The sequence below is a fragment of the Ambystoma mexicanum genome, chromosome 7q (assembly GCF_040938575.1).
Source record: "Ambystoma mexicanum isolate Mex_15411 chromosome 7q, UKY_AmexF1_1, whole genome shotgun sequence".
NCBI classification, from domain to species: domain Eukaryota; kingdom Metazoa; phylum Chordata; class Amphibia; order Caudata; family Ambystomatidae; genus Ambystoma; species Ambystoma mexicanum.
This window is the reverse complement of record NC_090941.1, coordinates 556,660,019-556,674,448: the sequence shown is the minus strand read 5'-3', so window position 1 is coordinate 556,674,448 and position 14,430 is coordinate 556,660,019. Positions and strand designations below refer to the sequence as shown.

The window sequence follows — 14,430 nt, the reverse complement described above, 5'->3', positions numbered from 1 at the left end:
TGGTGGAGTAAGCCAAAGTAAGTGTGAGGCCCACCCACCCCCTGCGTAGATCAGAAGGCAAATAAGCCAAATAAGGACAGGAAAGTTGCGCTTGCTCTGCCTAATTATGTTGAGCCTTTGGTAATTTTGGAAGGTTTAGGAGGAGGCTTAGTGGAGATACTTGACTTTGTGGCCAATGTTACAGTTTAACATTGTGTGAGCACTTTATCAGTGGTAGGAGAAAAGACGATCTTATGGTTGAAGGGCAAACCAATACTCCCAAATGTACCTATTTCCCACCAAAACTGCACATTGGCATTCTTCAAGAGTGCATTTGCTGAGGCCGAGCTTAAAACCAATTAAAAATGTCTTCAATATGATTTTTGCTAAGAGGTATATTTGTTGTACTCTGTTCGGATGAGCTAAGGAGGTAAAAGCTGGGCCATTTCCTCTATTTACAATGATCGAGTGTGCATGTATATCAGAGGGTAAAGCCTCGGCAGTGGCTTTACATTTACTTTGTATTTTGCCTCATTCTGACAGCAATAATGATTACATCACTTTTCATGGGAACAGACGGCCACTGGCTAGAGCTTCCAGTGGATCATCATATCACTCAGGATAGCAAGCTGACGCCCAGGTTGAGTACTGATTGTGCTTTTCTGTTCTGGATTGGGTAGAGTTTGGATGTGAGGGTCTGACGCAGCCTGGGAAGAGTAAACCAGCACCTTAAGGGCTGAATGGGAGCTATGACATGCTTAAGTGGGAGCCAGTATAAGGAAGACCTTTTCTTCTTCTGCCGGGCTTCTGGGGGGTATGCCCCTCGGTTTCGTCCTCTGAAGGCCGAACCGTCGACCGCACCAGAGTTTTTGAGGGTGGTCGACCCATCGTGAGTTTAGTAGCTCAGTCGCGAAGGGATTTCGGCTTTATCTTGGCGCACAACGGACACCCGTCAGTCCCGTGACCCATGCCAAGGCACCAGAGACACAACTCGTGTGGGTCAGTGAGGGACATCTTGGTGCCACAGTCGGAACACCACTTGAAACCAGACACCCTTGCAACCAACATCTTGCATCGAAGAATTAGCCAAAAAAAACAAGTTATGTATGATGAAACACGTCGAAAGAGTTGATGCTCTGTGTTCGTAAGCAGCTTGTTAGCACGCAGAAAAATGGGACTGAGGTAGGGGTGTAGTGGCGTATACGACGCCTGGTGTCACGTCCGTAGCCACCGACAAGACGTATCAATGGTCGGCGGTGGGTCGAGGTCCACTACGCCGCCTATCGAAGAAAAAATTGCCGAAGCAGCCAAGCTGAAGGGAATATCTATCAGATGAGAAATCTGCGGGAGAAAAGCAATCCATTGAAATACCCAATAGCTTGTCATCCCACAGAAAATGGGCTAAGGCCTAAGGGATAGGCTGATGTAGTGCCGTCGGTCCTCCACAGACTCTACAATAGACTGATACAGTTCCTTTAAATGGTTCAGAGGCTGAGAAGAAGCCTTTTTGGCACCTGCTGTGTACACTAAATATGGGTCTGAAAGAGAACCAGAAGCCCAACAAGAACAAATTGTTAGTATGCAAATCCCAAGCCATAAAAACTTGTATAAGCATACTGCTTAGGAAGAGTACACAAAGGCACAGGTGATGAGGGCAACTGAGATGGAACAGGCCAAACAGGAAGATGCAGGCGTATCACCAGAAGAACGTAGGGAGAATCCAGGAGATTGGAATCACAACATGCATTTCCATTACTGTACACAATCAAATACAGGGAATGGTTCAAAAGCAACTATTGTTTGAGAAACATCACCCATGAAAAAGAGGCTACGGTTGTAGGTTTTGAAATTAAATGGATGATTACACCAATTGAAATGAACCAATCTTAGCGGGCCAACATAATCACAGTTTCCACACGTGCAAACAATTAGAAGGGAGAGGTTTTCAGAATGCAGAGAGGTGAAAGAGAAAAGTCGTACCTGCTGTGACACCAAAACCAGTGCTGTTGGGTTCTTCGCTTAGTGCATGTAGTTGGCATACTCCAGCCTCATCCATGTTGATATTTAATGGCTTTGTCAAAAGAAACTTCCTAAACATTTTTTTTTTAAAAGGAAACAGTTACAAAAATAATGGATATCAGAAAACAATCCTTTAAAATAAAATAAGCATTGCAGTTTTTTACACTACAATCAAATATTTTCTGATTATTCTGGACTCTAAAAGAGATCTGGTGGAAAATGTAAAATTGCACCCTCCATTTATGTACCACTCTGTTTCACACTTGTGAAAACGCAGCCACCTGTGGCTTCCATGGTAAACTGTGCCATATTACATATTCCCTATAACCGCTTCACCCTGTGTTGTTGTGCGCATGTCCTAACCAACATGTACTCCAGGTATGCTGCGAGGAGCAGCCCGCTTCATAGTTTTCCTGCTTCTTACAATTTCCTGTTTGGCACAGACAGACCTCTTTTAGATCAGCACCTCTTCAGGCAAGGCAGCTTCAGTGCATAGAATTAGCAACATTAGGTAGACCAGGCACTGCCTCAGTCTAGTGATAACTGTATAAACATAAGGGCGTCCCCAACTCTGGCCGGGACCTGGGCAATATAAGCAGAATACAAAAAGATGTCCAGCCAGGAAATATTTTGTCTCCAAACACAAAATGTTCTAAGTTCTTTTATGTGGTGGTGGCAATATACAAAATACAATTCCTCTCAGGTCTGCCCATCACAGTCAAAGGCAGGCACACTACAACTTTATAGAAATCAAAACTGCAGCTCATTCTTTTTTACCATGCATATTGCAGGTTATTTATTTAACAAAAATAAAATAGTTGATGTCTCCATACCACTAGGCAAACGTAAATCTATATATCTATGTTTTCCTTTTCAAGATAAATAGGACAACAATTATATACACAATAATTTGTGAACATATATCATAACACATAACAGGTTTAAAAGCAACATTTAGACTGAATCATGTCACTATAATCCTGGCTAACTAAACCTCTGGTTCGGCCTGCAAAAGACCAATTGATCTAATCATGGAACAGGGGTCTACGTAAAACACAGAGGAGGGCTTGTGACGGACAGTATTAAGGTAGGAAGCGTTGCAAGTTGGTAGTTCCTAGGCCCCAGAAAGCCTTGTGGACAATGCAGAGGGTCTTGAATTTGATCCTTGCAGCCACGGTGAGGCAGTGAAGAGATTTCAGTGCCGGAGAGATGCAGTCCCTGGGCTTGAAGCCAAGGATAAGTCTTGCGGTTCTGTTCTGGATGAGTTTTATTTTATTTATTTATTACATTTGTTATACGCCCAGACCCTGAGGTATCATGGCGTAGTTACAGACAGTTTGATTATTACAATCTTACAAGTTTTAGGAAAGGAGAGAGGAGGGCATACATGCATGGGACACAAGGAGAGGGAGTAGCTTTTATCTTTATAGGTAATGGGGATAGCAGGAGGAAACAGTACAAAGTAGAGAGCGACTAAAAGGCAGGGTAGGTGCAAGGCGTGACAGTGGCATGTATGGGTCAGAGGGTCGAGGGCGTTAGTTAGAACAGGTTAAAGAGCCAAGTTTTCAAAGATTTTTTGAATTGCTTGTAAGAGTCTTTGTTTTTTATGTTGGTTGGGAGGGAGTTCCAGTGTCTGGGCGCTAAGACTTTGAAGCTGCTGCCCCCCGCTCTTGAACTTTTGTAGCGTGGGATCTTGAGGGGGGAAAAGTTACTGGATCTGAGGGATCTGGTGTAGGGTTTTATCAATACTGCATTGTTGATGTATTTAGGGGCTTTATTGGCAATGCATTTGTGTGTAATTCATAAGGTTTTTAAGAAGATTCTTGCCTTAATGGGGAGCCAGTGGTTGTCTCTCCTTGGGTTGGAGATGTGTTCAGTCTTTTTTATGCTAAACAAGCGGGATGCCCTATGTACTGAGACACTCAATAAATGTGTTTCAGAGCCTGCATACTGAGGACTAGAAGCTGTGCTCTTAATAAAATATATCATTTTATTCAGTTACAATTTCTAAAATACATCATTTCTAAACAGTTATGAAAAAGCAATTAATTTCCAACAAACACATATGTTTGAAAAAAAGAATTTGTTGTACAAAAAACGCATTTTTTGTGTAACCATTTCTCATATACATATATCACTAACAAACAATATACAACCATTTGTTTTCTCAACCAAATCCAATTTAGTAAAGACATTTCTAAATCACTTTTGCAGTAGTAATATTCCTACTTTGAAAGTCCACCAGTCTTCAGTCTTTTTTATGCCTAGTGCTGGTTGCAAGGCTTTATTTTGCAGAAGTTGGATTTTGGTCAGATTAGCATTGGAGGTGCCTTGGAGAAGAACATTGCAATAGTTTAGCTTTGAGAGTATTAATGCTCTCGCTAGGGTGACGCAGTTTTTTGGTGTAAGGAATTTGCAGCTGAGTGAAATGAGCTTGGCTGTACAAGAGCTGGCTGAGGAGAAGGCATTAACTTGTTTGGCCATGGTGAGATTGGCGTCTAGATAAACCCCAAGGGTTTTGACTTGTTTGAGTACAGGGATTGTGGTGCCATCAATGGTGAATGCAGTATAAGCAGGCTGTAGGGAGTTAAGAGGCAGGAACCTTGCGGAACGCCTATAGGGACAGGTATGGGGACAGCTGACATTTTACCAATCGATACTCTTGAGGTCCTATCTGTTAGGAAGGATTTCACCCATGTGACAGCGTCCTTAGAGAAATTGAAGTTGTTGGATAGAGTTTGTCGTGGTCAACTAAATCGAAAGCGGCAGAGAGATCTAGCAGCATTAGGAGGCAGAGTTTGCCTGCATCTCTGGTGGCATCCATTTGGAGTTTTAAATCCAGAAGCGCTGTTTCAGAGTTGCAAAGGGCGCAGGGCAGAGGAAGGGAGGTTGAGGAAGAGGTTGAGGAAGAGGCTGTTGCAATAGTCCATCCTAAAGAGAACCAAGGCTCTGGAGACAGTGAGTCGCTGATGGAATGTGAGAAAAGGAAGAGTACCTATGAGGAGGTGTAGCTGATAGTTAGACTTTTTAGAGATGTCAGAGATGTCAGAGGAGAAGGAGAGAGTGGAGTCGAAGAGGACCCTAAGGTTTTTTGCCTCGCAGGTGGGTGCGGGCACAGGCCCAAGGGAGGCCGGCCTGAGCGAAAGTTGGAAAGCAGGAGTCGCATTGGCAACAATCTCAGTCTTACTGGCGTTGAGACAGAGGTCATTTGCAGCACACCACGACTGAATAGCGGAATGACAGTCAGATATGAGCGAGGAGGAGGAGGCCGCTGAGGGTAGCCTGAAAGATAGTTGTATGTCATCCGTGTAACACTGGAAGTAAGAGGTGAAAGTGGCAATCACACGTGCTTAGGCAGCCATATAGATGTTGAAGAACCTATGGGAGAGGTTAGATCCCTGGGGAACGCCACATGTTGAGAGAGAAATAGTCGAGAGAAAGGCTCCGAGTTCCATCTGGGATGGGCGGTCAGAGATAAAGGCGATTAACCACGCTAGAGCCTGATCTGTGATTCCCAAGGTGTCACGGAGACGTGCGATCAGGATGTTGTGGTTAACCATGTCAAAGGCATGATGTCTCAGAGGGCGGGCATGAAATATCACGGATATATGAACTCCTTAGAGCGAAGGCTGGGAAAGAGTTGCTCCAACTGAGGCATGAATGGGAGGAGGAGATGGGTGGACTTATGACGGAGGGTCAGTGGAAGAGGGTCCTGGGGTATCATAAAAAGGTGTCCCGAAATGCACGGCTCCAACAACTCCAGTTCTACATTACTCACAGGGCCTACCTGACTCCCCAGAAGATCGCACGGTTTGGAGGCTCGATCACTCAAAAATGCCCCAGGTGTGGGGAGGTGGACGCAGGGTTGCTACACATGTTTTGGGCCTGCCCGGAAGTGTATAGATTTTGGGAGGAGGTCAGGATGAAGCTCGCAGGTGGGGGAGTTGTGTTGGACGTGAGATCGGCCTGGTCGTGTATGCTTGGGATCTTTCCCAGGCCCAGACACTTTAGGCACCTGAGCAAGATGAGGGACCTGGCATATGTTCTGGCCAAACGCAGGATTGCCATGAACTGGAAATCGGGCAGCAGGCCGAGAGTGGAACTATGGTGGGCGGACCTCGTGAGGTGGGTGGAGGCGGAATCCGTGGTATGGTTTGAATCGGTCACTAGAGGGGGCGAGGTGGAGATAGGGCCCTTGCTGGCCTGGCGACAAGTGGTGGCCTCTATGACCAACCCAAAACGGGGTTTGGACGAATCTGAGAATTCTGATGACGGGCATACGGACAATGCTCCACCTGACGGTGCCCCGATTGAGGATACAAGGGAGCCGGCTCTGGCTTGATGGGAGGGTGGGGGGAGTTTTTTCGTAATTTCTTTTGTGTTTCTGTAAGTAATTAACAGTTGTATTGTGTTGTGTGTTGTTTGGTTTTCTAAAATATAAAATCAATAAAATATTTAAAAAAAAAAAAAAAACATGTCAAAGGCAGATGAGAGGTCAAGGAGAATGAGGACAGAAGGAGTGTTAGTGTCAAGATTAGAGAGCAGGTCTTTACGGGTGTTCAGAAGAGCAATTTCCGTGCCTCTGGATGCTTTAAAGCCAGACTGATAGTCATGGAAGCAGCCAATAGATTGGATCTATGTGATTATTGCGACGGCCGAAAATGCGACTTGTTTTTTTAACCCTTTACACCACATATATATGCGGGCGAGACCCCCCACAGCTCCCCCATATTAATATTATACTCTAAACCCCCCCCCCCCCCACATATATATGTGGTGTAGGGTGGGTTAAAAAAAAAAGTTGCCATTTTCAGCCGTTGCAATACCCAGGTCGCCATTTTTGTACCATTCCAATAGATTCAGTGTGGAGGGTCAGCTGAGTGATAACCAACTTCTCAAGGAGTTGCCCAAGAAGGGAGTGATGGAGATAGGGCGGTAGTTAGCCAGAATGGAGGGGTCGGCAGAGGGTTTATTGAGCAGAGGGAGCATTAGGGAGTGCTTAAGGGCAGTTGGGAAAACTCCAGTGGAAAAGGATAGATTGCAAAGATCAGCGAAGGCTGAGGCAAGGAAGTCAATATTGTCCTTAATGGTTTTAGAGGGGCATGGGTCCGTCTGTTTGGATGAGGCCTTCATAGATCGGACATGTCTGCTGACCTCATCGGGTGTGATGGGTGAGAAAGAGGCGAGGGTAAGAGTAGGGGGGGCCAAGGAAAGCTGCAGTGTTGTTGTATGCTGTGGGGTGGAAGAGAGGGAGGAAAGGGATGTCTTGGGTTTTAGTGATGAAGTGTGCAGCCAGGGCCAAAAAAAGGTCCTGGGTGGGTATGACAGAGGAAGAAGCTGCTGCAGGATTGGCCAGTATTTGTATAGTTTTCATGATTTTAATTTTCTGTTGTTGTATTATATGTATTTTTAGTTTAGTTATGATGTTTCGTCGGTTTCAGAAGCTGGCTTTAGTGATATTGAGTTATTGAAGTCAAATGTCCAGGGGTGGATTATAATGCTTTTGATTAAAACATGGCATCTGTACGCAGTGCATTTTGGGTGCTCCCAGAGCCATTATGGACATTTTCTTCAGGCCTTGGTGAAAATGCACATTTTCTACAGGCTTCAGTGAAAGCTGCATTTGATGTGAACTCGTAACGTGGTTTGTATTATTCCACTGGCAAACATGTTTTCTTGCTTCTGCATTAGTTCATAAACTGTTTTGAAGAAGGTGCCATCTGGTACTTGATAACGTTGTGGGGGAATCTTGCAAAGCTGAAAAAAATGTCATGTGTCTGATTTCACACTTTCATGAGAAAGGGAAGTGTTTTGCCTCTTGGGATTGCCCTGGGTCACTCCGGCCGGGGGCATATGGTGACTGCGAACAGGTATAGACTTTGAAAGCCATAAAGGTCTGGAAAATGCTATCATGCATTTGCAGATGGTTTAAAATGTGGGGCACCGGAGCGGTCAGACAGAGAGAGAAAGCTTCTTTGGAAGAGTGGACGCACTGCTTCCATGGCCGTTGATGCAAGGATCTCTCTATGTCTGCCTGTTTCAAAACTTTACAGTTAAGTTCTGGCGAGATGATGTGCTTTGCAGCTGTGTCAACGGTGATGTATTTTATCTAAACTACTTTTATTCATTCATTTACTTATTATTCTTGTTGAATTTATTCATTTATGTATGTTTTTGGTAAATAATATAAGAGCCATTTTACAGTTTAGCTGAGTGTGTGTGTGCATATAATTGCCTTCCAGTGCTTAATGTTTCTTCATGTTGTGTGCTGGGGCTGTGAAATATTTTCCATGCACTTTTGAAGCAAAACAGGCCGACACGCAGAAACTTCACCAGGCATCTCGGCATCCTATTACCTTATTTCCCCATTATTGCAAAATCACCATACAGTCTAAATTTAGAGATTGCCGATCTAAGTTCATATTTCACTCTCGAGGGCTTTGTTACAAATTCCCCAAGTTCACTCATTCCATCACAGGAGCCATTCGCTAACTGGACATTTAGATAAACAAATAGGGTGTTATTCGGGGGACTTAATATCTTATAGTACACAATGAATGGACAATGTATTCCATTTGATGTAAGCATTAAGGGAGAACAGTCTTACCTCATATCTTATGGCCGTCACAGACAAGCCATTGGGTAGGGACATCACATTCATCCATAGTTTTTTCTAGTTGCCTGAATTCCATATTTCCAATTCATAGGTTATGGTGGGAATCACCTTTCCTTTATACAATTTCATGAATGGAATTAGGGAGAATTGATAATATTGCAGCTTAATTCGTTTAATTTGAACGGCCTTGGTAAGCATCTTGGATTTTAAAATGGAAAACAAAGAGCATAAGTTTAGTCTATGTTAAATTGGAAACCCAGGTAAATTAGGTGACCACAATTTCCAGGTTTGAATAGATTACAAACCAACTAAAGTTATTGACCTTACAAATTGCATTTTTTATTTTTTTATTTTTGACCAATTCATTTTCCTGGACATAGTTGGCAAACCCTTTCAAAAGATGCTGCAATCCAATGGGGGTCTGGTTGATGAGTAGGAAATCATCTGCATATGCAAATGATCTTACTTCAAACTCACCGACCCTAGGGGGGAAATAGTGAATAGGGGCTAATTCTGTGCCCAAATCATATAGAAATACATTTTTAAGTAAGGGAACCAGCATACATCCTGCCTTAAACCACTAGGTTTCATAGCCCTTTCTGATAGGGAACTGTTAGGGAGAATGCTCATTTATGGCTAATTTCCCTCATCTAGTGAGTCCCCCAGCAGCTTTGCTGGACTTCTGGAGTTTATTATTTTCCACTTGGTAAGAGTGAGAGCTTTTCCCCCACTCTTACCTGGGTTTTGCTATGTGTTTCTACCTGTTTTTGTGATTGTGGACTCTGAAGTACACCACTTCAGTAGCCCCCTTCTTTTTGTGTGTCACACAGCACCTTCAGTGCCGTGGCACAGGGTTGTCTTTGAGACTTCCCTCGACTCCATTTCTGAGGCGACTACTGTCCCCCAGAAAAGGGTAAAGTTACCATTAACTTTACTTAGTCAATCTACCACAGATCCAGTACACCCCATCTTCCATGGAGTACTGGAAACGGTTAACTCGTATCCCTTTTTATCTGTACCTCCTAGAGCATTGTTTCGCTCTTTTAACATTTAGACTTGGCTGGTGGCAGTGGTATTTACCCTAACCTTTCTACAATGATTATATTAGATAATCATGGTACCGTTCTTGGCTATTATATTAGCCTCAAACATAAACCCGCTTGACCAAATCTTCTTTCTCTTGGCTCCGGTTGGGTTTATTCACCATTTCTTTTTGTTAAAGTCCTTCTTGTGTTTTACTTTGCGCAGAAAACTAGGTTTGCCTTCTTTGTTCACTGTCTTTTGGCGGGCTTCTGCCCAGAAGCCCTCCTCAAGGCGCCTAAGTGTCTAGGTGGGCTGAATGTGAGGGAGGGGTGTAGTCACCCCCTGCACAGGGTATCCTAGGAAACCCAAGTCACACTTTGTCATACCCAAGTCACACTGTCATAATTGGCCAGGGTGGTTGTCCGGGCTGGACAACCCCCCTGCTGGGTGATTGACAGCCAGGCTGCGTGAATGGGTTTTTTTTGCGTAAAAGGCAGGTCTCTTGGGCTAGAAGTCAGAGAGTCGCCACTGGAACTACAAGGAACCGAAGAGAAGCGGAGAGAACGACGGCTGCTGCAACTACCCCGTCCCGGTGAAGCCCTGCTGCAGTCCTGAGCTATCTGCCCTTCAACGACTCAGAGAAGATCCAGTCCGGAGTCTTCTTCCCTTGAGCTTGGTGGGGATAACCAGCTCATCTTCTACAGCCAGAGGATCCTCTTCCATGGTCGAAATCGCTGCACACTGCTATAGTGGTCCGGATAGCCACCTGAAGAGCCTCTCTTGTTTTTAAGGAGCGCACCTTTTATTCCGTGTCGCTGCTGCCGGCCTCATCCCTGTGTGGTGCAGACCCCCTTGAGACGTCCTCCTTCTCGACTAATCTCCAGGAATAGTGGGTCTGCGGGAAACCAACAGGAACAACTGGCAGGGCACCAGCTGCACCATTGGAACAAGGTACTGTGTTCTGTTGAGGAAACTGGGTGAATCCCTTTCTTCTTCATTTCCAAGGCTTGCCCTTGTCTTCCCTCCTTCTTATAACTTTTGCTTCCGAACATTGACAATATCGAAGTACTTTTGGCTACGTTGAATCATGAACTGGCGGAACGTGTGATCTTCGCCAACTGGCCCCGGTGTCTTTCGACCCTGGCTCCGGCCCTTGACTTTTGAACTCCTGTTTCTGAGTGTTTCTTGATTCTGCCTGCCTAACCAAAATATTGCCTGTGATTTTTGCCTCCAACTCCCTCTGGATATCTCAGGTGCTAAGTGTGTTTTTGCCCCGGTAGCATTTCATGCCACGGATACGCGTTTGTTTAGTAGACCAAACTGTCAAAAAGTGATTGCAATCGTATCCGCGGTAACGTGATTTTGTGCCTAACACCGGTTCATTCCAACACAGGGTACTTACTGTACAAAGTGAATTGGTTAGTTGTAGTATATTTAACGTGTGGTTTTTATTGAAGTTTAATAGAAGTGTTGTGTTTAAAACGAATGGTTTTAAAATAAATGTACTTATATTTTTCTACCTGAAACCTTGAGTCAGTGTTTGCTTGAGTCAGAGTAATTGTGGTCCCTTTGTGTAATCTCTGCTACTGCTCATATACTCTTGAGATAAGCCTGGCTGCTCCGCCACTGCTACCACTCTGACATAGTAGTACAGGCTTGTACCAAAGGTAAAACTTGTATCCCCACCTGTAGTCTTAATTGTGTGTAGTGGTCCCTAAGGGAGCTGCACAGGATTCTGCCCAACAGGAACCTTCAGCATTCATTAAGACCTGAATACTAGTCTCTGAAAGGAGGTGTATTAATACTTAATAGCATTAAAGGAAGGCCCCAAGAGTCAGAATTCTGCAAAAAGTGTGCACGATTTACAAAGTCAAAGACAACGGTAAGGTCAATGCTGGCAATATATGTGGGTCACGGTTTCCCCTTCATAATTGTTTAATAATTTTGTAAAGAAGCCAAAACAAAATCATTTAATTGTGTCTCACCGTGTCTTCTAAATCCTGTCAGGTATTTTTGGATTATATTGTTCTGACATGCCCATGCCTCAGTTTACCCAAAAATTTCTTAAGCTCTTACTTCTGTTGTCTAAAAGAGTGATCAGTCTTGGGTCTGATTTGTCGACATTTTTAAAAATAGGAACCACATGGGGCGTCTGCCATAATGCTGGGACGGACTTATTCCTGATTACTTCAGTAAATAATGTAGACAGTATCGTAGCCTACACAAATGGAGCGTAACCCTTTCATAACCCGATTTGTCAAACCATCAGGGCCAGGGGCTCCTGAATCCCTTGATCCTGAATCCCTTGATCCCTAGGGACCACTCCAATGTTTTACAACCTGTACGAATTGGAACATTTTATGTGGACTTCGCATATATTCCATTAAAGTGTGCAGTCCACTTTTCCTTTCTTAACACTTTAAGTTCAGCGCTAGTTTGTTGATCTTTCTCACGATTTGCCAGAGCCCAAACATCTGCCTCGTGATGCCCAACGGTACCTTAAATCATAGTTTGGCTATCCCATAACATCATTCAGCTCTTGTGATTCCTCAGCCAGATTTCATAGCCCCGATCAACACTGATAATCTTTTAATGAAAGGCGTCATCCCATATATTGGAATTCTGTACCAATCTGAGGTTTCTGTGCAACTCTTTTTTTCGTTTCTTGTAATTCATAGTCAAACTTATGTCTTCTGTTCCTAGGAGTTTTCCGTGCTCCTTTAACTTTTTGCAACGTGTGCCTTAATTCTAAGATGAATTAAATATACAAACATGGCAAAAAGAGCTAGCAAGTATATCTTCAAGGCACTCCTTAAAACAGTAAATATGCCTCATGAACCAATTCATTCTATTACCCTGGGAAGAAACTTTCAGGGACTTGGAATCAGGCATACTGTCAGTGGAAGACAAACCCAGGTCAAAAGTGGACTGATGCAAATTATGATCACTAGCCGGAGTAGATATGTTTTCAAAATAGGTAGAGTGATAAAATAGGGGTTGGGAAATAAAAATATAATCAATAACGGAGCAGAGGTTTCCAGCATGACAAGTCGGAATAAGTGCGTCTTCTGCTTTGTGATTAAATTTCAATGTAATAAAACTCCATATACTGCAAAAGTGATATTAAACAAGACTGCCTCTAGTGCAGTTGTTATTCTTAAAACCGCTATCTATGTCATTCCCCATCATCAAATATAAGTCCGGATCAAGATGCATGGTTTTAATGTCTCCCCAACAGAATGATGAATTGTAGTTTGACTTTGTAAGCCAACTGTCACCTATCTCCGTAAGGTTATCTCAATATTACACAAAGCATATTTGGGTCTTGTTCCAGTATACATTGATCACCAGAATTTCCTCACATGCAGTTGAGTTCTTCAAACGAAGGCTTACAGCCAAAAGACCAGCACACGATTTCATCCATAGTTCTGTTTTTTCAATTAGCCCAGTTTTAGCTGCAATAAGAAGACCCCCCTGCACCTGAAGGGTGGTCCCCAAGTCCACATTGTGCTTTATGCAGTAAGCTTTCAAAGCTGACTAGGTAAGGTTGTTCTTACAGCCATACTTCCTCTAGCATTATTATATCATATGAAGGGAAGTCTGGACTTAATGCAATCTCTTGGAATAGAGATGTATGGCCGAGTTCCAAGAAATGCTTCTCAATTCTATTACAAGACCGGAGGCGAGCATTATGCTTTTCTTCTTTATTTACTGCTCAACAGCAATTCAAAACATACTATTTAAAACAGTTTTTTTTTTTAAGAAAGTGTGCCCAACAGGCTTAAAAAATTGAAAATAAACAAAACATGGTACTATGGAGCACTAGAACTCTCAATCCCAAGAGACTTAGATGCTCTGTAGTCCTAGCCTCGTTACTCTCCACCAATGGCAGTCCCTTGGTAAGTATAAACCCCCGTGTCTACAGGTCCTTTCCTCTTCTTATTTTGCTGGCTCGACAGTTAAGTACACTTTGTTGTTTTATATCTATATTCACGCTTCATACAGTGATTGCTATAGGCGTTCTGAACGTGAGGTATAATCTTATTGCCATACAGGGTAGAGACTTCTATTTCAATAAAAGCGCGGCGCCTGTGGTGTTTAACTCGCGCAGCGTAATGTAAAGCCGTTATGAGGTATATAAACGCGACTTCATTGGGCACGTCAGAGTTAACTAGTCGGCAGCGCATCGCAGCACCGACTGGATGTTTTGCGAAGGAATGGGCATCCCGCGAGTGATCTTGCTCGCAGCTGGGAGCCCACTCCTTCGGTGACTGAAAGGCGCGAAGTCGCTTATCCGCTCAGGATCCGCGGACACGGTTGTGGGCCGGGCAGAGCGTTCCGCAAAGGCGCGAAGGGTCTTTCTCCTCGCGTAACGTTCATTTTTTGAACGTTACGCATATTTTGACAGCTCGCTATCGCCGTACGGATCCAGTCAGTCAGCAAGACCTGGTCCCGATCGTGCGCGTTAGATCATAAGAGGCTCATAAAAAAAATAAAAAAAGAAAAAGAACATTTTGCATACGCTCCGTGACTGCATCTGACAGACAGTCTTCTCAGGTGTCAGAGCACCGGCTGGCAGCCCATTCAGGCAGAGATGGCCTGCGACGGGGCAGAGGAGTACTGGGAGGAGTACTCAGATCAGGAGCAAGACCTGCAGGAGGAGGAGATAGACCTCTCCCAGAGCTTTAAAAGAGTTCTGGGAGATTCCCTTGTTAGGGCAGTAGCCCAAGAGGTTAAGCCTATTCAGGACAGGCTGCAAGTCTTGGAGAATTTATTGGGCACAAAGGCTGGCA

At 44.0% G+C, this 14,430-nt stretch overlaps 1 protein-coding gene across 1 annotated transcript in view; it reads right to left on the bottom strand.

Annotated features, from left to right (window-relative positions):
* VWA8 (von Willebrand factor A domain containing 8) overlaps positions 1-14,430 on the bottom strand; it is a 3,012,337-nt gene that overhangs the window by 867,942 nt on the left and 2,129,965 nt on the right. The window contains exon 33 of the mRNA XM_069639376.1: positions 1,960-2,069. Within this exon, the coding sequence (XP_069495477.1) occupies positions 1,960-2,069 (110 nt within the window). The remainder of the gene's footprint in view (positions 1-1,959; positions 2,070-14,430) is intronic.